Source organism: Notechis scutatus, chromosome 3 (assembly GCF_049901735.1).
Source record: "Notechis scutatus isolate UNSWTSFEM ecotype Mainland chromosome 3, rNotScu1.2, whole genome shotgun sequence".
Classification (NCBI taxonomy): domain Eukaryota; kingdom Metazoa; phylum Chordata; class Lepidosauria; order Squamata; family Elapidae; genus Notechis; species Notechis scutatus.
In genome coordinates this window covers 108,624,315-108,650,557 of record NC_142011.1, presented here as the reverse complement: position 1 = coordinate 108,650,557, position 26,243 = coordinate 108,624,315, and the positions used below count along the sequence as shown (strand labels likewise).

Genomic DNA, 26,243 nt, shown 5'->3' with positions numbered 1-26,243 from the left:
GAAGACAAAGATGAAATAGAGAGATGCATAACTATAAACATCAGCACTGAATTGGTTGATGTTCTAGATTCTAGAAGAATAGCACTGTAATGGCACTACAATATTACAAAGAATACCACTACAATATTACAAACCTCTGAGTACACTCCAAAGGCAATGTGCATCCTTTATATGCCCTTTGTATTTTCAACCAAAAGTTAAACGTAGCCAGCATCATAATACAACTAAAATTACTGAATTTATTTTGCTGAATGCAATAGTTGAATAGGATTTGTTTAAGTTAATGTTGGTTGTTTCAGGCACTTGAAATTACAGTTTTAATAAATAATAGTTCTTTTAGTGCACGTGTAATTATTATCTCAGTTGATCTCTTAAGATGATTCCTACTGAACCAAACTGAAAGTCCATCTGGTTACAGGGCTCTGCTTCTAGTAGCACTTGGCTAATGGTTTCTAGAAAACCTACAATCTGGGCAGGAATTCTCATTTCTGCTATTTATCTCAGCAGTCTGGCACTGAGAGATACACTTCTAAATCTGTAGGTACTGTTCGCTACAGTTATTAATGGACTTTCCTTTCATGCAATTCTACAGAATGGAATTTCAAGCTATTCAGGCCACTAGCCAGCTACTGCATCTTTTTGCAGGAAATTCTATACATGTGAGAAATATTTCATTTCTTCTGTCCTAACTGAATCTAAAGGCAATTTTACTGGATCAGATCACTCCAGTCTATACCATTCTGGAATGTGTGGGCTATGTTGAATATTTTAGAGCATAGTTTAGAAGTGTACATTATGACAAGGGATTGTAAGAGTTGTAATCTAAAAGATATTGGTTATCCTTAGACTGGATCAGGATTCCTCTGTGTAAAAAGTTCAGTTGAGCTCCATTTTTCATGCCGCATGTAGCTTGTTTTCTAAGCATTAACTTCCAGGCAACTTATGGATAGAGTTTTGGGCTGGGTCCAGCGGTCAGAGTGTAAATACTGTAAAATAAGCAGCTCTTTGAGAAGTTCTTCTGGCAGCTAAGCTTACAAAAATAATGTCAGGTAGCTGAGCAAAGCCTTCTGAAATGCTTTGGCTAACCTCTTGCAAATTAGAAGCATTGGTAGTTTTCCATTTCTAAACTGGAGGAAGAGGCTGGGAAGGGATATGTTTCTCGGTATCTTCAAGGCACATTCTCCCTGATCCGAGGGAAATACATAAAATTAATGTTGTGCTTTTATGTTTTTTATTGCTCTGTGAGCTGCCCAGATAGTCAGCTATATAAATGTCTTAGATAAATAAATGCTACATCTTTTATCATGTTTATTTTGGCTTTTTTAAACTCTAAATTTTGTTCGAAAGTGTTTTATACTTTTATGATGGTGTTATGCTGATTTATTGTGATTTTTTTTTCTACTGGGAAGCCCATTGCATATGTGCATGCACATACACATACCCACACACATTTTAAAGTAGTTTTTAAAGGGGTTTCACTTCTGGGAAAGGCTCCAAGTCTGGCATCCTGAGGACTTTCTAAATCAGTGCTGCCCAGATGGCAGCCAAACGACGGGCCCACAGCAATTCTTTACTCTAATTTCATGCACGGAAAGAAAATTAGTATATAAGTCGCCTTAAGGCATTGTGCTTCTGGAGAAGAGTTTCTGTAGCTGTTTTAGCTGTTGTCTTCATTCTGTCTGCCAAGATGAAATGCTAGTTGAGATATTCCTTAAGTTGAAAATGTAATCTGTGCTTTGGAGAGGGAAACAACACAGAAATTGTGAAAGTAGAGAGCAGTGGAGCAACCTCTAACATGGCTGAGGCAGCATTAGACTGATACTGCCACCATTTCAGTATCAGATGATTCATGCTAAGAAATGGTGAAGTCGTTTTTTTCATATGCTCTCTATTCAATATTTCTTTATCTTTCAAAGTTCTTCCACTTACTATAGTAATTAGTGCTCTCCTCTCTTGGTTCCAAGCTGACCAATATTTGCTTGTCCTTTCCACCAATATGTCCCCATCTTTGTAAGTTAAAAAATTAAAAACTTGCTAGCATGCATCTTTCACTCCATGGTCCACTGTGCAGAGTCATTGGCTTATAAATTTAATAAATTATTATTATGATGATGACGCATTAATCTAAATGTACTTGTTATATTGTTCTAGCAATTTGAAATCCATTCTGAGGGGCTGCTATGAGAGGTGATAGTATAGTTAAGTATTCAAAAATGATAAATGAATTAAAAGTCTAAAAAGCCATCCAAAGGATTATGCAGTATGGCAAAAACTTTTGTTCAAAAAGCCTTTCCAAATTCTATAATCATAGTAACATGCAATAAAATTGTCAGTTTGTGTGTATGTGGAATTAAATTATTCATCAATATTGGAGTTTTTGTTTTGCCTTCAATTAACAGAAGAAGAAAAAAGGAAAAGAAAAGAAAAATATCATTATATAATGTCATCTCATACATAAGCTGTATATGGTATATAGGATTTTACTAAAAGGATTTGATTTGTTGTAAGAATCAGCTTTGGTTCAATTTGGTTGAAATTAGTATAAATAAAAGTGGCTACATTAGCTTATTGAAAACAATTATTTGTGATTAAATTTTGCTTGTATTGTATTATGTTCTTACTGAAAATTATTATATATTCAAGGGACATTGAGGTTTGTATTTCATGACTATTCTTATATAATGTAAGTCACAGGATAACTGATAAAATGAAATCTTCCATTTTCTGTCTTGGAAATTGTGAAATAATGGTTCTTTCAAAACAAAATAGTCAACTTCTCAAAAGGCAAAATAAAGTTGTTTGGAAGAATGAGTAAATTTTTAAATGGTCTCTGATTCATTTCTTTAAATATCAATTTTTTTACATTCCTTTCTTGCAAAATCCATCTTTCTACTTTCTGCTTCTAAGTTGATGAAAAGAATTGATGAGATTATTTCATTATTAGGCAGTTGCTATTTTTCTTTTTGTCCAGTAGTGCTAGTACTCAATAGAGAGATTTTTTTCAGGTGAGATGGTTGGTTTATTTTATAGATTTCAGAACAGATTCCCAAAGAAAACTCCAGGAGGCCAGTTAGGTACCACTACAACTTTCTGCAGGGTAACCTGAGCTGTGATCCATTGCAACTAGGCATGCTCTTTGATATATGGACACAGGCCAAAATGCACGGGATATGTGAGCATCTTGGAAGTGTTGTTCAGAACAATTGAGAGCAGAAACTGGATACAGCCCCACCAGGTTCTGTTGTAGAAGTAAGACTTCAATATGAAAATATATCTAGCAAATGATGGAGACATCAAAAATGTTGATTATGGCATAGATGAAAAATAGAACTAAGATAAAGTTATCTGTTTTTTTTCCAATTAGCACATTTTCAAAAAGCATCATTGCAAGATCATTGCAAAGAAATCAATTTTGAGTCTTGATTTTACATCAGGATGTGCATGTCTTGGTTTTTGCCCCCTGCATATAACTTACAAGCATTGCCCTCTGTCCATTTAATAGGAGATAATTTTCCTACTTTTATTTAATTTGTATTTTTTAAAAAAACAAAAAAGATCACAAAAATACATCTCAAGATATTGAACAAAATTAATCTTATTCATTAACATTTAAATCAATGCATTTAAAAAGAAAAGAAAAGAGGAAATTAAGGAATGCTAACATTTCCCCTGGAAGAATGCCTCTATTCCAATGTTCCAAAAAATCCCTGAAAATTATAAAGCTCAGTTCTGAAAGAGTAGCAAACGATGCAGTCCAAATACAGCAGTAATTCAGAGCGAACAATTAGGAAGAACACCTCTAAAGGTTATCATTTTCAATCTTAACTTCTATGCAATACTTACTTGTGTTAAGAACTGCATTTTTAAAGCTTTGCTGGTATTGTTTCTAAACCATACAATTATCTTATTTCCAAATAGGTGCTCTATATGACAGTTGTTTTAAAATAATATCTTTATGAACATTCAATTACAACAGATATCCTAGGGAAAAAAATAATGTAATGTTTACATTTGAAGTTTGCATGAATCTAAAAATATCCCACTTAGAGTGCAATGTTCAGTTACTACCCTATTAGCTTAAATACTTTCACTAAATATCTATATTCCTGGACCCACTGCATCATATAAAAATCTGTCATCTAAACTTTTTTTTTTTTTTTGGTGAATTTTATTTGAGTTTTCACAAAGAGAAAAAAAGTACAAATAAAACATCTTTTTTGAAAGTAGCGTAATCCCGGGTTACATTTCTTCGTACAGACACAAATTCAGGTTCATGCTCATTTTTATATTCTATTCCATATCTTATTACTATTTTACATTTTCTGCATAGCTTCTCCCCTCTTTTAATTTTCTCAATTTTATTTTAATTATCTCATCTCAATTCAAATCATTGTATTTATATTTTTTGTCTGTCCTGTTTCAATTATCTATTACCTTTTCTCATTAAACAAAATTTCTCCTGTAGTTACTGATTGGAGTATGATGCCTTTATATCTTTTAAGTTTATCCATTTAACTCTTATTTAGGCTTCAATATATACCCTAAAGTTATAACATTCAATATAATACATAACTTCCATTCGGATTCTGCTTGGTACATTCTTAAAATACACACTATATTCTTAAAAAAAGAAAAAATTATAAATGTATGTAATTAAAACAACACATTCCATTCCAATTCAATTCTATCATTAATATTAATATTCATTAAAGTCTTAACTTCTTTAACATTACTTTTCAATTAAATATCATACTTCTATGGGAACAATTATAAGCTTTCCATAATTAATTCCCCCCCTTCACTTATATTTTATAAAACATTAACTAATTAAAATGTTCCCATTCCTTCCTAATTCAATTTTCTCATTTATTTTATTTCACTTATTTTATTAACAAACATTTCACTAATTTACACTAACTATTTTATCCCTCATTTTAATCATACATGGTTTCCAATTTTCTAAAGTTATTTCTATTACTAATATAACAATACAATCTTATGTACCTTTACAGAATCCCTTTTTCAGTTAGATTTTCACCCATTATCTCTAAATAGGTCCTGTTTATATCTTGCTCCGGTTCTTTGTAACTTCTTTCCTTTCCTTCTTCCCTCTCTTCTTCTCTCTCCCCTTTTTACCCCCTTGTCTCTCTACCTCTATTTCTCTCTTCTGTATTCCCCTTTTCTGTTGCTTTCCAGTATTATACTTATTTTTGAATTATTTTTCTTTTCTTTGGTTGTTTTTTTAAGTCTTAAATTCTCCATTCTCTTTCCCCCTTTCCTTTTTCTTCCCCACATAAAATTACTTGTTCATTAAAGATGGCTTCTTCTTTGTCCCAGTCTTCTTGTTTTGCAGATGTTTCTTGTTGTTTCATAGTTCCAAATCTCAATTTCTAAGAATTGAAAAATGAAGCCAAAAGAACCCTTCCCTTCTTGTGCATCTTCTTTGTACTTTTTAAGTTCCATTTTCAATTCATCCAGAAGTGGTGCCATTGTATAAATTTTTAAACAACCACCCGATTAATTTTAGTCATTCAAATGTAATAAACAAGAATCCAAAGATCACCAAATAATCCAAATACACACAAGCTGTTTCTTTTTGCTCTTTTTTTTCACTTTCTCTTCCTGGGGTTACTGTTTAGTTACGAAGTTTCAGTTAAAATGTATCTTTTAGAAGTCTTGTTGAAGTTTTACTGTAGATTCTTTTTAATTCCAGGCAGTCTCCTCCCTCTTCCAGATCCTGCCCTTATTCTTTTTCTCTCCCTTCCTGCTTATGAAAAAAAAAATTTAGTGTCCAGAAATCTTTATTATCCCTTTGACATTTTGTTTTATTTTCAGCTTAATTGCCTATTGATGTCAAAGCAGATTTTTCCGATTTCTTATTTAAGTCTCTTAGTTGTCAGTATAGGGAAGGAGAGAGAGAGAGAAAAAAAACCCAAACCTTTCCCTTTTCACTTTCCTTCTCTGCTTCCGACTCTTCTTTGGGAGCGATGTTATTTTTTTGTAAGTTTAAATTCCAGGGTACCTTAGTTGTTGCTTTTACAATTTAACCCGGTCAGCCAAAACTTTCACTTCTTATCTTCCTCCTGCACATTCTTTTCCGGTTGAGTTCTTCTTTGTGGTGGCCATTTCTGACCACCGCTGCAACCGCCTTCGGGAAAGGGAGTAATGGCCAGCTGAGGAGGAGAGATGCGGCTCTCCTCGACCCTACTGGTGGTCTCCCCCCTCTTCACCACCTCTACGGGGTGGTTTAGCCCTGAAACTAGCTGGCTCGGGGCGCTCCAGCGGCGAGCCCAGACCAAAGCCGCGCACGATCGTGGATTTCTTTCTGTCGCCAAAGAGACTTCAAACCGGAACCATCTAAACTTTTCTTATGCTTATGAAACACTAGACTTTTTTCATAATTAACAGAAAAACAACTGTCTAAACAATAACTGAAAATTGTTAATCTTCCAAGGTTCAGTGGAAATGAATTCATCTATGGAAAGTAAGACAATTTGCATATTTGGAACAAGCTGAATAAAAATACTTGCAAAAAGATGGAAAAGTATGGGAGTTGTATTCAGTCTTGTCAGATTCCTGAATGACAGAAACATCCGTATCTAATTCCAAATGCAATACCTTATGCAGTGTTTTAATCAGAAGATGAATGGATTTAACAGTATTACATTACGTTTAGCCGAAACTTACTTTTAAATAAGTAAAAGCAACATTAGATCTCCTCCTATTCTTTTACAGCACACATATTTCTCCTGCTGAATCTGCAAATGAAATTTGCAGCTGGTTTTTAATAAGTCCAGAGAATTTTCACTTAGCCTTTAAGCATTATTCATTTCATCTAAGTTTTGGATAAATAATGTTTTATTTTGTTATTCATAAGTAATGCGAACTCAGGCACAGTATCTTAGAATCGGAAGCTGTATTAAGCAAGAATGACTTCTGTACATATTATATATTGCACAGCAAAGTCAATGAAAATGTTTAGAGTATGGTTTCTAAAAATTATGCCAACAAATCAGTGGGAATACAGAGAATGCAAAGAAAGGGGAACTCAGAAATTAAATCTTTACTTATATTTTTTAAAAGTGTGTTTCCCCCCCTTTTTTTCTTTTTCTTCTATTTTAAACTCTACCACAGTAGAGATATGGTCACTAAACTCACACATTTATACTTTTTTATCATTATTACTATAGAACCTGTTATATTGAATAATAATTGATATTCTTCTTGAAAATATATCTTTTTTAAAATAAAAGGATTACAATAAGACTAAATAAAAAACAGTCACGCTACATCAAATTAAAACATTGATGTACCTTGATGGAAATGAATATACAATTCAATATTTGTGTGTGTGTGTGTCCATGTGCGCGCCTGTGTGTGTGTGTGTGTGTGTGTGTCTGTATTATTGGTAAATAAAGTTTTTTTTTAACAGGAAGGAAGAGTTACAGAATAGAATAATAATAGAGTTGGAAGGGACCTTGTAGGTGATCTAGTCCAACCCCTGCTCAAGCAGGAGACCTTATACCATTTCTGACAAGTGGTTGTTTGGTCTCTTCTTGAAAGTCTCAAGTGATGAAGCTCCCACAACTTCCGAAGGCAAGCTGTACCATTGGTTGATTGTTCTCACTGTCAGAAAATTTCCCCTTATTTCTAGGTTGAATCTCTCCTTCTTCAGTTTCCATCCATTGTTCCTTGTCTGGCCTTCAGGTGCTTTGGAAAATAGGTTGACCCCCTCCTCTCTGTGACAGACCTTCAAATATTGGAACACTGCTATTATGTCACTCCTGGTCCCAGTTCTTGCAACCGTTCTTGATATGTTTTAGCCTCCAGGCCCCTAATCATCTTTATTGCTCCTCTCTGCACTCTTTCCACAGTCTCAACACCTTTTTCTATAGTATTCTAGGTGTAGTCTTACTAAGGCTTCATAAAGTGGTATTAGTACCTTACCTGATCTTGACTCAATCCCTCTGTTAACACAAGTTAGGATCGCATTAGCTTTTTCGGCTGCCGCTGCACATTGTTGTCTCATATTTAATTGATTGTCCACTAAGACTCCAAGATCCCTCTCATAGTTACTGCTATAAGTCAGGTTTCACTTAATCTATATGTGTATTTTTGGTTTTTCTTGGCTAAGTCTTACGACTACTTTTCTGCACATTGCATTTCATTTTGTAAAGAGGGAAGGAAGGAGAAAGAAAGAAAAAAAGAAAAAAAAGAAAGAAAGAGAAAGAAAGAAAGAAAGAAAGAAAGAAAGAAAGAAAGAAAAAAAGAAAAAAAAGAAAGAAAGAGAAAGAAAGAAAGAAAGAAAAAACGGTATTAGTTATGAACTTTTTGACAATATAAAAAACAAACATTTCTTTAAAAAGCAATTTCTGAGTAAATATGAGCAAATCCTGTATTTGGTATGACTCTACATGCTGAGAAGACTCACTAGCAGGAGTCCAATTTTTGTTTCAGAAAAGAGCTCCATCTATATAATCTCATTATACAAAGACAGAATGGGTGAAAACCAAATTGGGTCTTTGTAATCCATCCAATATTGTTAGGAAGGTAGACGTAGCTCCTAGATATTTTCTGATTTGCTGGCTAGAACCAAGTCAACACTGATAGAGCATTTTTTGCAAAACTACAGTTAATCTCCCCTAACTTTTCCCCTGCATTCTATAAAACCAATTATAAGTATTCAGAACAATAGAAGAAAGAACAAGATGTCACATCTTAACATCCAAATACAAGGGCCAAAATATCCCTTTTTGACTATCTACCACACTGCAAAAGATATGTGCTAAAATCCCAAAAAGAGGGCATAAATAACTAGGTTAGCTATACTGATTGTATTTGTTTTATTTCTAGTTTTGAATTGTGAGTGTAATTGTTGTTGTTTTCTTTATGTTTCCTTTTTCTGAATAAATTCCTTTATATAGCTAAAATAATTTTATAAGGCAATTTCTTATTAAAACTTTCCTATGTTGAAGATTGCACAACTTTAAAACCACCACTAAGCAAGAAGTTGCTGAATTCGCATACATCAAAAGGTTTCAGTTGTTAACACATTACAACTGTTACTTGAAAAGGTACTTGCAATTTGTCTCACATATAATTTGCTTAATCAACCTACCTTCCCTTCCCTTCCCTACAATCCCAATTTAAATACTACATTTGTTTAATCACTTTATACATCTGACACTGAGCTGCAACTTATAAAAGCACATGCCTTCAAATAAAATGTGTTAGAAAAGATGCTGTCTCCTGATTTTTGCCACCTTATACAAACTTGGCTGTGCTTTTATAATTGCTATGCTTTGTATTCAGGATTGGCTCAATAGGTTTTTCTGCATTTGGGGCAGTAAGATCCCCAAACCTTTTCCTTTCTGTTTACTAAAAGCTGAGCTGAACAGAGCTGTTCTGGGTAAAGGGCCCAACTTCACCCACCCCTGGCTCTACTGAAGTTAGAAGTCTGACCTAACTGGTAACAGCCTATCAAAAGTACCTTTTATTGGGAACTTTCTAGAAGAAGAAGAAGAGAGGGTCTGCCAAAGAGATTTAAATTCTCACCACCCATTTAGAAGGGAATGATATATCTTCCTATCTCTTTTTCTGCAGCTATCTGTCGCTACCCCCTAGGTATGTCCGGTGGGCACATTCCTGACGAAGACATTTCTGCTTCAAGCCAATGGTCAGAATCCACAGCAGCCAAGTATGGAAGGTAAGAACAATTGGAATCTGGGTGCCTTAGCCAGCTAGATTGATGTGCCATTTTTCCTGCGGCTATAAATGTCTCTAGTTAATTCAGAACTTTTACAATATAGTATCCAGAGAAGTAGTTAGGTTTAGGGATATGATAAGAAATTAGCATGGCTGGGCCGATGACTACTGGTATCCATGGCTTAGCCCCATCAACAACTATATAGATTTTTATCAAAAGCAAAAGTTATCTTTATAACTATATAGATTTTTAGCAAAAGTTATCTTTTGCTTTAAATTTTTGAATATTGTAAATAAAAATGTAGCCATTGATTATCAGCATCATCCTGAATGAAGGATTTTGTTTTCTGAGCTATAAAAAAGTATTTGTAATTTTGGGATGCCTTAGTCCTCTTTACGCACATTCCGATAGATGCTGGACATGAACATCAAACAATGTGGCCTTAGATACATTTTGAGGAACCCGACAAACCCTGTGTCCTAGTTAATTTTATTTTGATTAAGTACTTTCAGGAACAAATGTAACGATACAACAGAAAGCGCCAATTTCAACATATAGTTAGCATTTCATACTTCATCGGCTTCAGTTTCTTATTGCATACTTAGATCTGGGCCTTCACATGTTGTTTTAGAGAGTTCAGCTAATTTAGTTTAAGAACCTAAAAAACTCATTATGCTGACTCCTGAGTTGTCTGCATTTTTCTGCAAGTAGCTGGAATAAGCTAAAAACCATTCAGTGCATGCATTTGGACAACATACAATAATTGGACCTCAGGATATCCTTGTAGTTCTAGACTTGTCAGTCAATCTCACATTTCAAACTAGGGTTTTAGTTCCCAATCTTGTCATGTTCCTTCCATCAACAACATCATTGCCATGAATTCATGCTGAATGGGAATTGTGAAGCTTGGATCATATGTGCCAGGGACACAAAAGCACTGAGAAAAAAATGTTCTGGAGCCTAGCTCTTCAGATAATTAGGCAACAAGATAGTACAACATAATTGGTAATGCATAAAGGTTTGAAAGATAAAGGTATAGCTTTGGGACGATGGACCACAATAGCCATTTCCCCCCACCCTTCTGCTTTTCCTTAGGCTAGGATCAGAAGATGGTGATGGTGCCTGGTGCCCTGAAGTCCCTGTGGAACCTGACGATCTCAAAGAGTTCCTGGAGGTTGATTTACACGAGTTGCATTTTATCACCTTAGTAGGGACACAAGGCCGGCATGCAGGAGGCCATGGCAATGAATTTGCTCCAATGTACAAAATTAATTACAGCCGGGATGGCACCCGGTGGATTTCTTGGCAAAACAGGCATGGAAGTCAGGTAAGAAAGGAAGAGGAGGGGATTGTGATGTTATTGTTATTGTCCATTGTTAAACATGAAACATCTGGTTTGTATTTAAAGACTGAATTGTTTTTAGGCTTTATTTATTTATTTTCTGTCTCTAAATGGGAGGCAACCTATCCGATTCTGAAGACTGTCTCTAAAGAAGGCAGAGCTATTGCCAGCATAAAATGCATACTAGCTGGTATCAATAGTTTCTGGTATCAAATGGCTGTGATTTTCAAGAAATACTAGCAATTGATGAACTTGGATGACATGTTTAAACGTTCTGTTTTTGAATGCACAATGTCCATAATTTCCACTGTGAGTTCTACAATAAAAACTCTGGACTGATCTGTGATCATTATTAACTGAAAGTATCTGTGAGCAGCTCTTTGAGTTAGCCCTATAAAGGATAGGCTTAAAGAATGTATGGCGGTGCTTAACTAGTGTGTCCAAAATTTATGCAAATTGTTCATTGTCAACTTCGAAATGACTTCGGCCAAAGCCATATTTACTTTCACTTCGTTTCTTAGTTGCCACTCTTTGGGGGGAGGGGGGAAGTGAGAGACGACTGGAATGCAAGGCCTGAGTCAACTAGACAAAACATCCACCAGAAACAGTGTGTGAACCAAGGTCATGGCAATGAACATCTGCTGAGACCGATGGGGAGCTACTGCTCGACTGATTGGTTAACGTGACCCAGGGCACCTGAGGGGGGTGGGAATTTTCTATTCCTTCTATTCCTTATTATTCTGAGGCGTGGGAATAACCCAGAGCTAGCTTCAACTTTCTTTCTTTCTTTTTTTATTTTTTTAATAAATTTTTATTAAACAAAAAACATTTAAAAACAGTGAACGTGGTGTAATCATCCTGACATACCTATTTGTTATACATAACTATTGCAGATGGCAAATAACACATATTTACATAATATATACATTTATATATTCCAACAATTCTCTATATTCCTAATCTGTTATCTTAACAACCTTATCTTATTTTAGTTTTGATTTTAAGTCCTTCCTTTCCCCCAACCAATGGTAAAATTTATCTCATACTTTATAATATTCAGTCTCGCCTTTATTTTATAATTCCAACGTTAGTTTATCCATTTTTTGCATGTCCATATCTTTTTAATTATCTCCGCTTCGTTGGGAATTTCCTTGAGTTTCCAGTTTTGAGCATAGACTAGTCTTGTAGCTGTAATCATGTGTATTATTAGATACATCATTTTTTTATTGGATCTCTCTATGTTGATTCCCAATAGAAAGAGTTCCAGTTTATATTTGAGTTTGATTTCACCCATTTCCTCTAACCAACTATGAATTTTATGCCAAAAATCCTGGGCTTTCCATATTATTATTTCCATATTATTTCCATATTATAATAGTCCACCATATTATGATAATACGATCCATTTTCCTGGGAGCATTTCCAACAAATAGGAGATAAATTTGGATACATTTTAGCTAATTTTATTGGAGGGATGTGCCACCTGTAAAACATTTTGTATAAATTTTCTTTGTACAATTTGGCCAATGTTATTTTTTTTTTATTTCTCTCCCATAGAATTTGCCATTTGTCCAAATTAATACTTTCTAAGTGCTGATACGATGTATTCAATAAAAGCTCTTTCAAGCCTGAATGGAGCTTCCGAGTCCTGATTCAATTGGGTTCAGTGCCAAAGAACGGACAACTTACTTTGATCTCAAGTTGAACTTTCATCATTGAGGAGGAAATGTTTTTAGAGGAGATTCAAAAAAGTCAAGATGGTATCATGGGCAGAAGAAATAACCTTGAGGTATAGGAGGAAGAGCAGCAATCAAGACGAGGCCCACTTTTTTCTGCCCTAGACTCAAATCAAAGAAATCTGAGTCCAGAACAGAAATATACACTGACAGAGCATCTCAGACAAGACCTTTCCTAATTTTCACCAAGATAAACAGAGGGAGGGAGAAAATATATTCAGACTTGTGAGATTCTGTTACATTATAATAAAAGTAGGATTAGTATGCATAATTCCCTAGACTAGTCAGTCTCAAAGGGCTAACAGATGGTGACTAGAAGCAGGTGATCAAAGTTATGCCCTGTTTGCGCATGTAAAAAGTCAGGGCACCATCTTGACTTTTCTCTCTCTCTTACACACATACATACACACACACACACACACACACCATTTTCAGACATTTCTGCCATCCCCACTTCAAAGTAGAAAGGGAGCCTGGTCGGATCCAAATGTTAATTCATATAATATGTTTGTGTTGACTTATGTTGCCTGTTTCTTTTTGTGGTTAGTAGTTTGTTTTATTCACATTCAACTGTTACTATTCTAGCAGTGGGAATTATAGATCTGCAAAATGAAAACAGCCTAATTTTCACCATGGTAGAAAACCTATAACTTAACCATTCCACTGCAGACCACAGAAATTATTTGACTATATGGTTTAACAAAACTCCTGCCCATAAAATGCTTAATAGAAAAGATGCAGGATAATTTCTTTGATCCAAATTACTTTTTAGCTTCTGTTTCCTTCATAATTAAAGAACTATAGAGAAGAACAGGCAATATTTAAGAAAATGGTGCAGGATAGAAGCAGATAATCTAGTATTCTCTAGTTATTTTAGATATCAGCTCTCATCAAATGTGATCACTATGAACAATGGGAGATGAGGTCTAAGTATCTCATGGGCACCAAGTTCTTGCAGAACACTGGAGTTAAAAAAAAAAGTGGGGTGTGGATTTTATTAATTGAGCAATCTCCTGGTGCCTGTAGTTAAAAAAATATTCCGATTAATCATGGTCTCCTAATGTGCAATCTGGTCTTTCTGCATGGCAAGACCAAGTTATAATGGATTGTCAACATTTTGATAAAGCTGATAATATATCCCAAAACTGGAAAGTGATCCAGTTCATATGTAATGCTAAGAAAATATTTATTTAATCTATGCTTGTGAAAAAGTCATAGTAATTCTATATTTTGGATATCTTATGCAAAAACCTGGCTCCCTTGACAGGGCCATAATTTTGGGAGAGAGAGAAAAATGACTAGCATCTGCAAGACTGGTGATCTCAGCTACAGCAGCGATGGATGCGCTGTAGGAAGGATGTGAAGAGTCAGGTTTGAAGACATATTGTTTTGGAGGAGGTCAATCTATGTGGTCACAGAGTCAACACCAATTTGCTGGCATATAATCCGGCTATATATATTCTTATACACACACACTTATATTAATATATAAAAATCCGAGTCACTATATTATATAGGGACACTAAAGGGCAACTGCAGTGTATATCATGGAGGTTTGGCAAGATGATAGAGGAGTTCTACAACTACTGGTCAAAATAGTGAGCAAAGGCTAGTTAGGGTTTAATTTTCCATCTCCCTTTCCAGACTTCTCTCTAGGCTTTTGCTGCTGTTAATATATATGTGCCTTATGAATGGTTGGACAAAGATGTATTGGCTGTCCTAATTTTTATAAGCTCTGGCAGAGCTGACACAGCAAAGTCACAGTGTATTTAAAAAAAAATGCTTTGCTCTGGTTTCAAGTAAATTGTGGCAAAATAAAACAAAAATGGCTCAATTTCTTTAAAACTAGCCAATATTGCATGACTGTGGGTCCAGACTGGAACCAGCTGCTCATATGGAAATGCCCTGAACTGAACCAAATAGAAATATGCTACATACATATTTACATACATACATACATCTTCATACATATTTAGATGATACTTGATAAGTTAGCATGACTAAATTCCTTCTGCTCCTGCCCACTGGCTAATAACCTTCTTCTCTGCCTTTCATTTCCTTTTCTTCTCCTCAGGTACTTGAAGGAAACACTAATCCATATGACATTGTCCTCAAGGACCTGGAGCCACCTATTATTGGGCGATTCATTCGCTTCATCCCTGTGACTGATCACTCTACAAATGTGTGTCTCAGAGTCGAGCTGTATGGTTGTGTTTGGTTGGGTAAGCACAACAACTTTTGAAGAGGATTCATGCTGAAAGAATATTTCAGTCAGGGAACAGCAGATGGATAAAGGTTCAAAAGTCCTAAGGCTCAAATTGTCAATAGGATAAAAGATGCAAAAGGTTGATGTCTATGGATGGAGATGTGCCTCCAATTGTCTAGTGTTACTCTACCTCAGCAAACTTTAAGGTGTGTGGATGTTAACTCTCAACTGAAGTCCACACATCTTAAAGTTGCTGAGGTTGAGAAACACTGATCTGGAAAATCAAGCCTACTCTCTGACTGCATGAAATGCAACCTTCCTATCCAGAGATAAGCATAAGAAAATATTGTTCTATAAGCTTAAACAGAAGTTGATTTTTACAGATAGTCTTGATTTGCCCAGGCAGAACCTGCTAGAGGGTTTTTGGATTTTTGTGTGTATGTGTGTGTGTGTGTGTGTGTGTGTGTGATGTTGGAGTAGATCCCGTTGCCACCCCTGGATATGCTAGTAACATAATACATATTGGAGCTGTGGAATGAAATTAGACTTATATTTGCTAGGAAATATACTCTGATTTCTGTTTTTATTTGATGTGCTTCTTAATCATTGATAACAGAGTATTGACCGACACTAGATTCTTGGGAGAGTTTTTCTTTTTTTTCCTATTAAGTGTCTTGCAATTGGATTGGTACAGGAAAAATACAAATTGAAGATTTTGTACTAGAACATTGTAACACCACTCTATCACTATAGCAATATCTAGTCTATGTTAATGTTAGATCATCATTGCAGTGATTGCTTGAAACTCTATTTTGCTCGTGCCCAAATCCTAATTCTTTTATATTAGTCCCAATGGTGCTTTTCCAAAAGGCTGCTGGACTTTCTTGGTTTTTTCTTTGAAAACATTTTGTTTCTCATCCAAAAAGCTTTTTCAATGCTAAAGAAGTATGTGAAATGGAAACAATTTAAAAGGCAGAAAACAAATGTATTATCTCTGTGCAGAGGCTGGATTTATTAAATTATGCAAAAAAGAAAGAGGGTCCAGATAAATTTGAAATAAGATTTTGGAATTAATTATAAAGAATCCTTCCCATAGGAAAACTCAATATGATAAAAAATTTTAAAATTGGGCACTAGAGGGAACTAAAGATTACAATTAAAGGAGAAGAACATTTATACTTCACTTACAATTACAAAATGAAGCAAATATTTCAACTGGATGTATTGAATGATATTTTTGAAGAATTTTATTAGTTTTTACTATTGTAATTACAATTTTTAATAAAATGACTATTAAAAGCGTTTCAGGCAGCTGAAGGAGGCCTTAATAAATACATTAAGCATTACACATTAATTGATAAGGTACTTGTAATCTGTCTTGCATCTCACCTATATTTTATAACTATGCTATTTTCCCTTCCTTCTCTCCCACCCCCCCTCAATTTAAACATATATCAGTCTAGCCATTTTGTGCATCTAAAGAAGTAAATGTGTTAGTTGCAAAAAAGAAGCAACAAAAGTAACTCTCCTTCTATTCCTTTACAGATGGGTTGGTTTCATATAACACTCCAGCAGGGCAACAATTAGTTCTACCCGATGGCAACATGATTTACTTGAATGATTCAATCTATGATGGTTACAGGTGAGTTCTCTATTCATATGTCCAATGAGGGAGAGGGAAAACTTTTTAGACCTTATTAATGCTTGAGCAAAATTGTCCAGTGTTCAAATGAGAACAATAGGAATAAAATATAAAATGTAACTACAGTATTTGGCAGAAGAGTTTGGCTTTCTGGCACCTTCATATACTTTTGATGATTAGGGAAGAGATCTTGTGTTCAGTGCAACCATCCTTATTTCCAAATGTGCATCTTATATGAGCAATAGTGTGTAGGGCTTGGGTTTGCTGACCAGAAGAATAATAATAAAAAGCATCTCAAAAGAGATGCTTCTTTGGCTTTTCGCTGTTATTCTTGTTAACTTCATTGCTTTACTCTTGGCATTGTTATTTGAATTTCCCATCTTCCTTTGGGTAAAATAATTGTCTCTTGTATCTGGAATACAAAAATCTTATCACTAAAGTAACCCAGAGGCAAGAAATAAGTCTTTTAATGAACTATTACAGCTGGTTTTCCCAGGATTTAACAAATTATTCATCGCTGAAGAATATGCTAATATACTGACCAGTAGCTGCAATTAAAAAATTGTTAATTGTTAAGGTATTTTAAGACACTAAGTCTAATCCTTCGTAGCTGAATACATTTTTAGAATAGAATAGAATTGAATTCTTTATTGGCCAAGTGTGATTGGACACATAAGGAATATGTTTTGGTACATATGCTCTCAAGATACATATGTACATAGATACATACATACGTACGTATGTACGTACATAAATACAGACATTTATTATTTCTTGTTAGCATATCTAAAGCTAATCATTGACAGATGTTTGAATTTCCAAAAAACGTTTGTAGCAGCTTTGTCATGTGAAGACTTGTGAGTAGCTGCAGTTGAAATCAAAACTTACTAAGTTTAATGCGGACAAAGAAGTGCTGTTTGATCTGGGAATTGGCTCCCTCTGTCTTAATCTAAATGGACTTTCCACTAAGGATTCCATGCTTCAGCTTCTGCTAAATCAGCCTACCACTCCATCCATTTTAATTGTGGTTGGAAAAAATCCCCTTTTGCTGCCAGTTTTGGACAAACTGATTTTGTGGAAATTCAGTAAGGAAATGCTAATCTTGTCCTCTTCTTTTCCTTCTCATATGACTGACATCAGCATGACAGAAGGATTAGGACAGCTAACAGATGGGGTTTCTGGCTTGGATGATTTCAGCCAGAGCCACGAATATCATGTATGGCCTGGTTATGACTATGTTGGTTGGAGCAATGAAAGCACCACAAATGGACATGTGGAAATCACCTTTGAATTTGACCGAATCAGAAATTTCACCACCATGAAGGTTAGTTGTCAAAATTGAGGCTGCATTCAGAATTCCTTTTAGGTTGCAAACTAAATATTATTTAGAGTGCATTGGAGAGTTGAGGGATCTTCTCTATCCAAAAATGGTACCTATCTTTTCTCTGTATAGTGAATTTTGTTTATGTGCAATTAAAAGAAATAAAAACAAATGAAAGCAGAAAATTGTGAATTTGCTCACCCTGGCAACGTTCCTGTGAATTCAGAATATCTCATGAATTATTGGCATATTAGTGTGTTCACATAAGCATGAATACCAAGCTGAAATAGAGATGAATTGAAACCCCTGAGTTATATAAATTTGCTTTCCAAACTTGCTATTTCATAGACAGGCTGACTCTCAACTGGAAAGTAGGGGCATACTGTAGTATTCCAGCATATTTTATATTATATCATGGTTTTATATCATGGTTTCAGAAGTAAATAAATGTGACCAGTTTATAGAACATCTATCTCTATTACACAGGTTCACTGCAACAATATGTTTGCCAAAGGAGTAAAGATTTTCAAGGAGGTGCAGTGTTACTTCCGCTCTGATGCAACTGAATGGGAACCAAACACTGTCTCCTCATTACTGGTACTAGATGATGTCAATCCCAGTGCTCGCTTTGTTACAGTACCTCTTTTCCATCGGATGGCTAATGCCATCAAATGCCAGTTCTACTTTGCTGATACCTGGATGATGTTCAGTGAGATTACCTTCCAATCAGGTACGATGAAGGGAATTCAGGGTGTTAAAGGAAGAGTAATATACTGAAATCACTGTTAATACATTAATACACAAAAGGGGCAAAAATAGCCTCATCTAAGATGTTACTTATAAATAAACTCTGGAGATAAAGTTACAGATTATTTATCAAATTTCTATACCATCACCTACATGACTCTGGGTGGTTCATAAACAATGATGGACTTTATATTGGATTTTATGGGTCAGGGCTTACTGCAATGCTACTACTTAATGCCTTGTCAGCAGCATTTTCCCGCAAGATCTTTGGCCTTCTTAAGGAGACAAAATAGGAAAATGTTTTAGTCAATAATATAGACTAAAACAGTTTTTCCTTTTGAGTTGTAGAAAGAATTTGCTGAACTTGGCATTCCAATGCATGCAGGTCGGGCTGACATGCGTCACACTTGTTAGGCTTCCATAGATAGCAGTCATTGTTTTTATCAATGTTGATAGGAGATTTACTGTATATTTTTGCTTGCTGAGGCTTCTGTATTGCTTAATTCCCACAGGCTTTGAGCAGCTGGGGAAAAAAACATAACAGAGGGTTTAAAAATTTAGTTCCACAAAACATTCCCAATCAGCACACTATAACAGTGTCATCCACAAAGGTAGAATAAACCTTCACTTCCATACATGTTTTCCTGAACAGTCTTTGCAGTTCGATAAGATGAAAATGGAGTGGATATCTGGAAGTAAGCTGTTGCATAGAAAGGAGGCCATCACTGAGAAGGCTTGCTTTGGAGAGGGGGTCTCTGTAGATGGCATTACCTCTGAGGAGGAAAACCTTGTCAAACCTTCTCTTCCCAATTCAGCCTTTGTTGTTTCCAGAGCAGCCCCGTGGGCCAGATCCGGCCCCTGGGCCTTGAGTTTGACACCCCTGACTTATTGGGAAAGGAACCTGTCCCCTTTTTTGAAAAAGAATCTTATGTTCCGCTGGAAAAAAACTTAAACAAACCAACCTTTCCTTCCTGCCTTCCTTCCTTCCTTTCCTTCCTTCCATTTTAGTTCAATTTAATTCAATTTAATCTCAGAACAGTAATGCTGCTTCCAGTCTGTCAGAAGCTGAAACTTTAATGCTGATCACAGATATCAAAAGAATCTGAGGCAGATATTGTTTTTTTAGTTTTGCACGAGATCCTTTCTAAACCAGGCTTTGAACTGGTAATCATTGTATTTAAATTATATTGCCCCCCTCCTCTATTTCTTTGGCTCATTCATGATGGGCTAAGATAAATGCCTCACAGGCTGTGGCCATGTTGCAGACTGCAGGTTATACTCTTTAGGTCTGTTTATTTATAGTACTGCAAATTATGTGAAGTGGATCATGGTCTACCCACTACCACTGCCCTTAATGCATTTGTTGTAAAATCTAAATAGAACAGCTTTGACAGCTATATTTCTCTACGAAGGGAGAACCATCCAATTGGTGAGGCGTACCTCTTACCAGTTATGTATCTTTGATTATTTTCCATTGTAACTGTTCCTGGAGAAGTCAGACCTAGATGTGACCAATCATTCTCAATGGTTTGCCATAATTTACTTTATGTGAGGCTACTTTTGGAACCAGTCCAGAAATTTTGGTTTACAGTGTTGCTGCCAGATTCAGCTTGTCATTGTCTGATAATATGTTCTAGGTCAGGAGTGTCAAACTCAAGGCCCGTGGGCCTGATCCGCCCCGCTAAGATCTGGCCTATGGGGCCACTCTGGAAACAACAAAGGATCAGCCCATGGTGTCTCTACCAGCAAAAACGGAGCTTAGGAGGGCCACGTGTGGCTGCCCCAAGTTCTGTTTTCTCTGGAAGAGGGCTGCAGGAGGCCATCACGGCTGAAAATGGGCCCGGGGGGGCCACACGCACCCATCCAAAGCTCTGTTTTTCTGGTAAATGGCTACAAGAGGCCATTGTGGCAAAAAAACGGGGCCCAGGGTGGCACGTGTTTTCCTCCCAAGTTCCATTTTCTCTGCAATAGGGCTGCATTTTGCTGGCAGAGGGCTAGCAAAACAAACTGAAAGCAAAACAAACAGAGAAATTTTCCCCTTTTGCATTTGAGCATCCAAGAAGGGACAGACAAAGAAAAAGAAGGGAAGATGGGAAGAGAGCAAGGAAGGAAAAATAAGAAAAGAGGGGAAGGAAAAAGAAAGGAGAATGAACAGGAAAAAGGAAAAGGAAAAGGAAAGAAGGGAGGGAGGGAAGAAGAAAGGAAAATTATAGTGAGAGGGAGGGGGGTCTCAGGGAAATCCTACCTTAGCACTTGGCTACCATAGGTGTCCCCGACACAAGTGATCTCGAGCTGGCCATGCCCACCCTACCCACGCCCATTCCGTCCCTGAGGTCAAACAAAACCCCGATGCAATCCTCAATGAAATTGAGTTTGACACTCCTCTTCTAGGTCCATTATTATGGGTTTGTATGAGTGGTGGGATTCAGCCAGTTTGCAACAGTTCAACCGAACTGGTAACTAACTTTTTGTGCAGTTCAGCAAACTGGCTGAAAATAAAGTGCAAGAGAGGGTTTTAAAAAAACCCTTCTCTCTCCCTTCGGTTAATAGCTCCGGGCAGACAGCTAAGAATTACTTAACAGGCATACTTAGTTCCGATAAGAAAACTACAAGAATGCAGCTGGCACCTGCCTTGAATAAACAAAACAAACTGACAGTATTAGGGCAGGGAAATCCATCAATGATCCAACTAGGGATGGAATTAACCTCTTCCCTTCAGAAGGACAAGATTACAAATATTTTCATTTTATAAAAGGTATTAAATAACACCTCTGTGATCAGCTGATACTCCCTGGAGCTCCCCAATACCTTTTATAGCTGCTGCAGTGTTGGCTACTTCTTGTTTCTTCTGGGGGGGGGGAATCCCGGAGGGGACAATGATGCAGCTTTGTTAGGTATAACATTGATACCAAATATGGTTTGGGTGAATAAATATATAAAACTTAGATATCATGGTTTAAGTGCTTATCACTTTAAGCACAATGCAGCAGGCAATTAGCCGATTAAGGGTGCGGTTAGAAGTTACTATATAAGGAAGCATTAGAAGCTGGAAAGCTTACTGTGATCTGCTTGCTTGCTGGCTGTAACTGTGTGCTACTGTAACTGTGTCTTGCTGCGACTAACTGAGATTACTGACTGTGAGTGCCTGAGACTGAACTGTTATTGTTTGCTACTGTTTGCTGAATATCCAGCGTTTGTTTCTCTGGAGAGTGAAACCGGAGGAGGAGAAGATATCTTTATCGGCTGATAAAGATATTGCAAGGACTCTTAACTTGGACTATACTAGTGAGTCTTACTGGATGGAAATACTGTGAATGAATTAATGGACTGAATGACAATGCTTAAACTCTAACTGGATTAAAAACTATTTAAACTACAAACAGTGTTTGTGTTCAGTGTGTGTATACTCTGGGGCCCTTCCGCTCTCGTTTGGCTGCCTGGCTTGACTACTGCTGCAATACTCTGCTAGGGGTTAATTCCTCAAACCCTAACATTGGTTATGGGCCCAGCAGCATAGTCTAACTAACCAGGATATAGCAGAGAGAGTTGGTGTGAGTTGCACATTACTGTAAAAACAAACTGTTTTAATTAGTTTAAAATAGTCAAAATATCTGAAGAGTAATGGCACAAGTAAATTTGTCACAACTGTCCATGATATCCAGGCTGGATGGAACTAACTATGTTTCATGGTCAATGAAATGTAGTTTACTTCTACGCAGAGAAGGTTTGTGGGACATTATAGCAAACCCACCAGATGTGAGTAGCTGGGATCCTGCTAATGATGATGATAAAGAAAAGTTACAAGACTTTAAACTGAAGAATGAGCAGGCTTTATGCATCATAGGACTGACTCTCTGTGATCAGCAGCTTGTCCATATTCGTGGAGAAGAAAATGCTGCAAACTGCTGGGGAGAACCTCAGGAAGATTTATGTTCGGGACAGTGTAGGAGCACATATAAATCTTACACGGAAGCTTTTTCGAACGCATCTTCAGAGGAATGGAGATATGTTAGTTCATTTAAACTGTATGAAGAGCATTTTTCAAGATTTGCAAGAAAAAGAGCTTATATTTAATGAACTGCAACAAGTCTACATAATATTATCTTCATTAGATCAAAGCTATGATGATTATGTGACTTCGTTGGAAGTATTGCCAAAAGAAAGTCTCTCATTAACCGAGATTACAGGCAGGCTATTAGAAGAAGCCAGAAGAAGGCGTGAGCGTGACGAGCTGAGAGAAGATAAGAAAGAAGAGAAATTATCTTCAAAGTTTGAAAGAAACCAGCAAAGCAAAGTAAAGCACCTGGAAGAAGAGAATTTATCTTCGACAGCATACACAATTAAAAAGTGTTTTAATTGTGGAGGCAGAGGACATTTGGCAAGATTCTGCAAAAAGAGAAAAAGCCAGAATGTAAAAAAGCCAAAGAAAGCATTTGAACTAGCCACGTTTAGCAATTCTGATGTGAAGAATAATTTATGGGTGGTTGACAGTGGCGAATCCCACTGCATCACAAGAGATAAGACAAAATTTATAAAAATGTCTACAAGTTCTCAACATATATCACTTGCAAATGGCTGGAAACTGAAAGCTAAAGGTCAAGGTTTTGCACATTGTCCGTACATAAACCAGGATATAAAAATGTTGTATGTACCGCAACTAAAGTTTAATTTGCTTTCAGTAAGGGTATTAGATAAATTAGGTTATGTAATTACTTTTAAAGATAATAATTGCATAATTGAAAAAGATAACAAAAGGGTAACTGCAGCTTTAAATGGAACATTATATGTCTTAGATAATAGTAAGAAAGGGAGGCACAAACTGTATTTAATAATATAAAGCCTCATGAAGAATGTATCCATTTATTGCATAGGCGTTTGGGGCATGTAAATTTTAAAATGCTAAAACGTACAGTTGAGTTATCTGAAGGAATAAGGTTAAAACCTTGTGATAAATATTTGCGTTGTAATGTTTGCTGTGAAGATAAGAGCAAGGTATTGCCTGCAAATAGGCTAAATGGTTTCAAAACAAAAGAACCTTTAGAAGTGGTATTTGCAGACATCATAGGTCCAAAGAAACCCAGTATGGGAGGTGCTAGATATATACTGAGCATTATGGACCATTATTCTAGATATGGGTTTTGCTATTTAATGAAAAGCAAAACTGAAACATATCAACATTTTTTCAATTGGCTTAGGTTTGCTGAAAGAAAGTCTAAACGACAACTGATAACCCTGGTGACAGATAATGGCACGGAATTTATTAATAACAAATTCCAGAACAGAATTAAGGTAGCTGGAATAGAGCATAAGAAGTCTGCTCCATACAGGCCAGAACATAATGCTTTTATTGAAAGAAGAGGACAAACACTACAGGCAATGGTTAGAACAATGTTAAATGATTCTGGGTTACCTGATTCTTTGTGGGGGGAGGCTACAATGTGTGCTAATAACATATTGAACAACGTTGTTAATACAACAACAGGTGAAATTCCATTCACCAGATGGCATGGCAGGAAACCTGATCTAAGTTACCTGCACACATTTGGTGCACCAGCATGGGTGCATATTCCTGCACAACTCAGAAAAAAAGGGCAACATAGAGCTAAAAGATTTTTCTTCGTTGGTTATCAGGCAAACCATAGGGCATATAGATTTTGGGAGAAAGGCACATCTAAAGTGTTATGTAGTGCTAGTGCCCAATTTCTAGAACATGAAGGATGGGAGAAATTAGAACAGGATGCCAATAAAGATGTAATTATTGAATCCTATAGAAATCCCATTAGTTATCCCTGTAACTTTAAAAATAAAGTAAAGAGACAAATACAGGATGAAATAGTGCCCATAAAGGAAGAAACAGATTCAATAGCTGAACAGGATGAGGAAGATGAACAGGTAGTAGTTCAACAAAGTCCTCCTGTAAGCCCTGTAATTCCCAGAAGAACTACACGTGTATCTAGACCGCCTGATAGGTACCAGGCTAACACAGTGTGCCAGATTAATCAAGTTCCTAATTCTGTTGAAGAAATTAAAAAGTATCCTAATAAGGAAAAAGAAAAATGGTATGCAGCAATGAATAAGGAACTGAATTCATTAAGAGATATGAAGGTGTATGAAAATGCCAAATTACCTGCAGGAAAGAAATCCATTGGCTGCAAATGGATATTTAAGGTAAAAACAGATAAGGATGGTAATTTAATCCATAAGGCAAGGTTAGTAGCCCAAGGTTTTAGGCAGAATGCCAATGACTATGATGAGGTGTTTGCACCTAGTCTTAAGGCAGCAACCTTGAGGGCAGCTTTAGTGTGGGCAGCTAGTAAAAACTATATAGTTAACCATCTAGATGTGGAAACTGCTTACTTGCACGCCCCATTAAAACATATTATTTATATGCAAAAACCTGTTGGTATTAAAAGTGAAAATAAGAATAATAATGATTGTTGGTTGTTAAAGAAAAGCCTCTATGGTCTTAAACAATCAGGCTATGAATGGAACCAGTATATTGTAAAGGTACTAGACAATATAGGATTTAAAGCTGGTTTAGCCGATCCATGTCTGTTTAAAAGGGAGACAAATGGGAAAGTATCATTATTATTACTATTCACAGATGATATTGCTTTGATTACTGAAACTAATGATGAAGCAAATAAAATAATAGCATCATTAGGAAAGAGAATAAAGATCAAGCAATTAGGGGAGATAAAGAAGTATCTCGGTTTGAATATAAAGAAAACAAGGAAAGGTTTTAAGATATCTCAGGAAGATAAGATAAGCAAATTACTAAAAGATTACAAGATGGAGCTTTGTAAGCCAGCTAAGACTCCAATGAGTCAGGAGTTTAGCAACACTGATGAACAAAGCCCTGAGTTTGATAAGGTGATTTATCAATCTTTAATTGGTAGTTTGAGTTATATTAGTAATTGGTCTAGACCAGATATATCGTACTGTGTGAATCAGTTGGCTAGATTCAATTCTGCACCATGTGAAAGACACTGGATTGCAGCTAAGAGGATATTAAGATATCTTAAAAAGACAATGAATTATTCATTGTATTTGGAACCAAAGGGTGATTTAATTTTGAGTGCTTATGCAGATGCTAGTTTTGCATCAGAAAGAGACACTAGAAAGTCGACTTCAGGAACAGCCATAATGCTGGGTAATTCATTAATAGGCTGGAAGTCAATTAGACAACAGCATATAAGTTTGTCTACTATGGAGGCAGAATTCTCCTGTTTATCATTGTTATGTACAGAGTTAATAATGTATAAACAAATGTTAATTGATATAGGTATAACTGTAGATTATCCTATAATTATACATGAAGATAATCAGGCAGCAATTCAAATGGCCACAAATATTGGAGTAAAAACAAGGAGCAAGCATACAGATCTAAGATACCTAAACGTGAGACAATCTGTAAGAAGTAAGATGATTCAGCTAGAGTACTGTATGTCGGAGGACAATTTAGCTGATAATTTTACTAAAGCCCAAGGTGCCAGTAAGCACCAGGAGAGTTGTGAAAAATATGGGATAAGATTGTAAAGGT

At 36.0% G+C, this 26,243-nt stretch overlaps 1 protein-coding gene across 1 annotated transcript in view; it reads left to right on the top strand.

The window, feature by feature from the left end:
• Positions 1–26,243, top strand: part of DDR2 (discoidin domain receptor tyrosine kinase 2) — a 77,979-nt gene that overhangs the window by 15,737 nt on the left and 35,999 nt on the right. The window contains exons 3-8 of the mRNA XM_087960925.1: positions 9,604–9,706; positions 10,802–11,033; positions 14,859–15,006; positions 16,536–16,632; positions 17,773–17,956; positions 18,440–18,683. Of these exons, the coding sequence (XP_087817051.1) occupies positions 9,604–9,706; positions 10,802–11,033; positions 14,859–15,006; positions 16,536–16,632; positions 17,773–17,956; positions 18,440–18,683 (1,008 nt within the window). The remainder of the gene's footprint in view (positions 1–9,603; positions 9,707–10,801; positions 11,034–14,858; positions 15,007–16,535; positions 16,633–17,772; positions 17,957–18,439; positions 18,684–26,243) is intronic.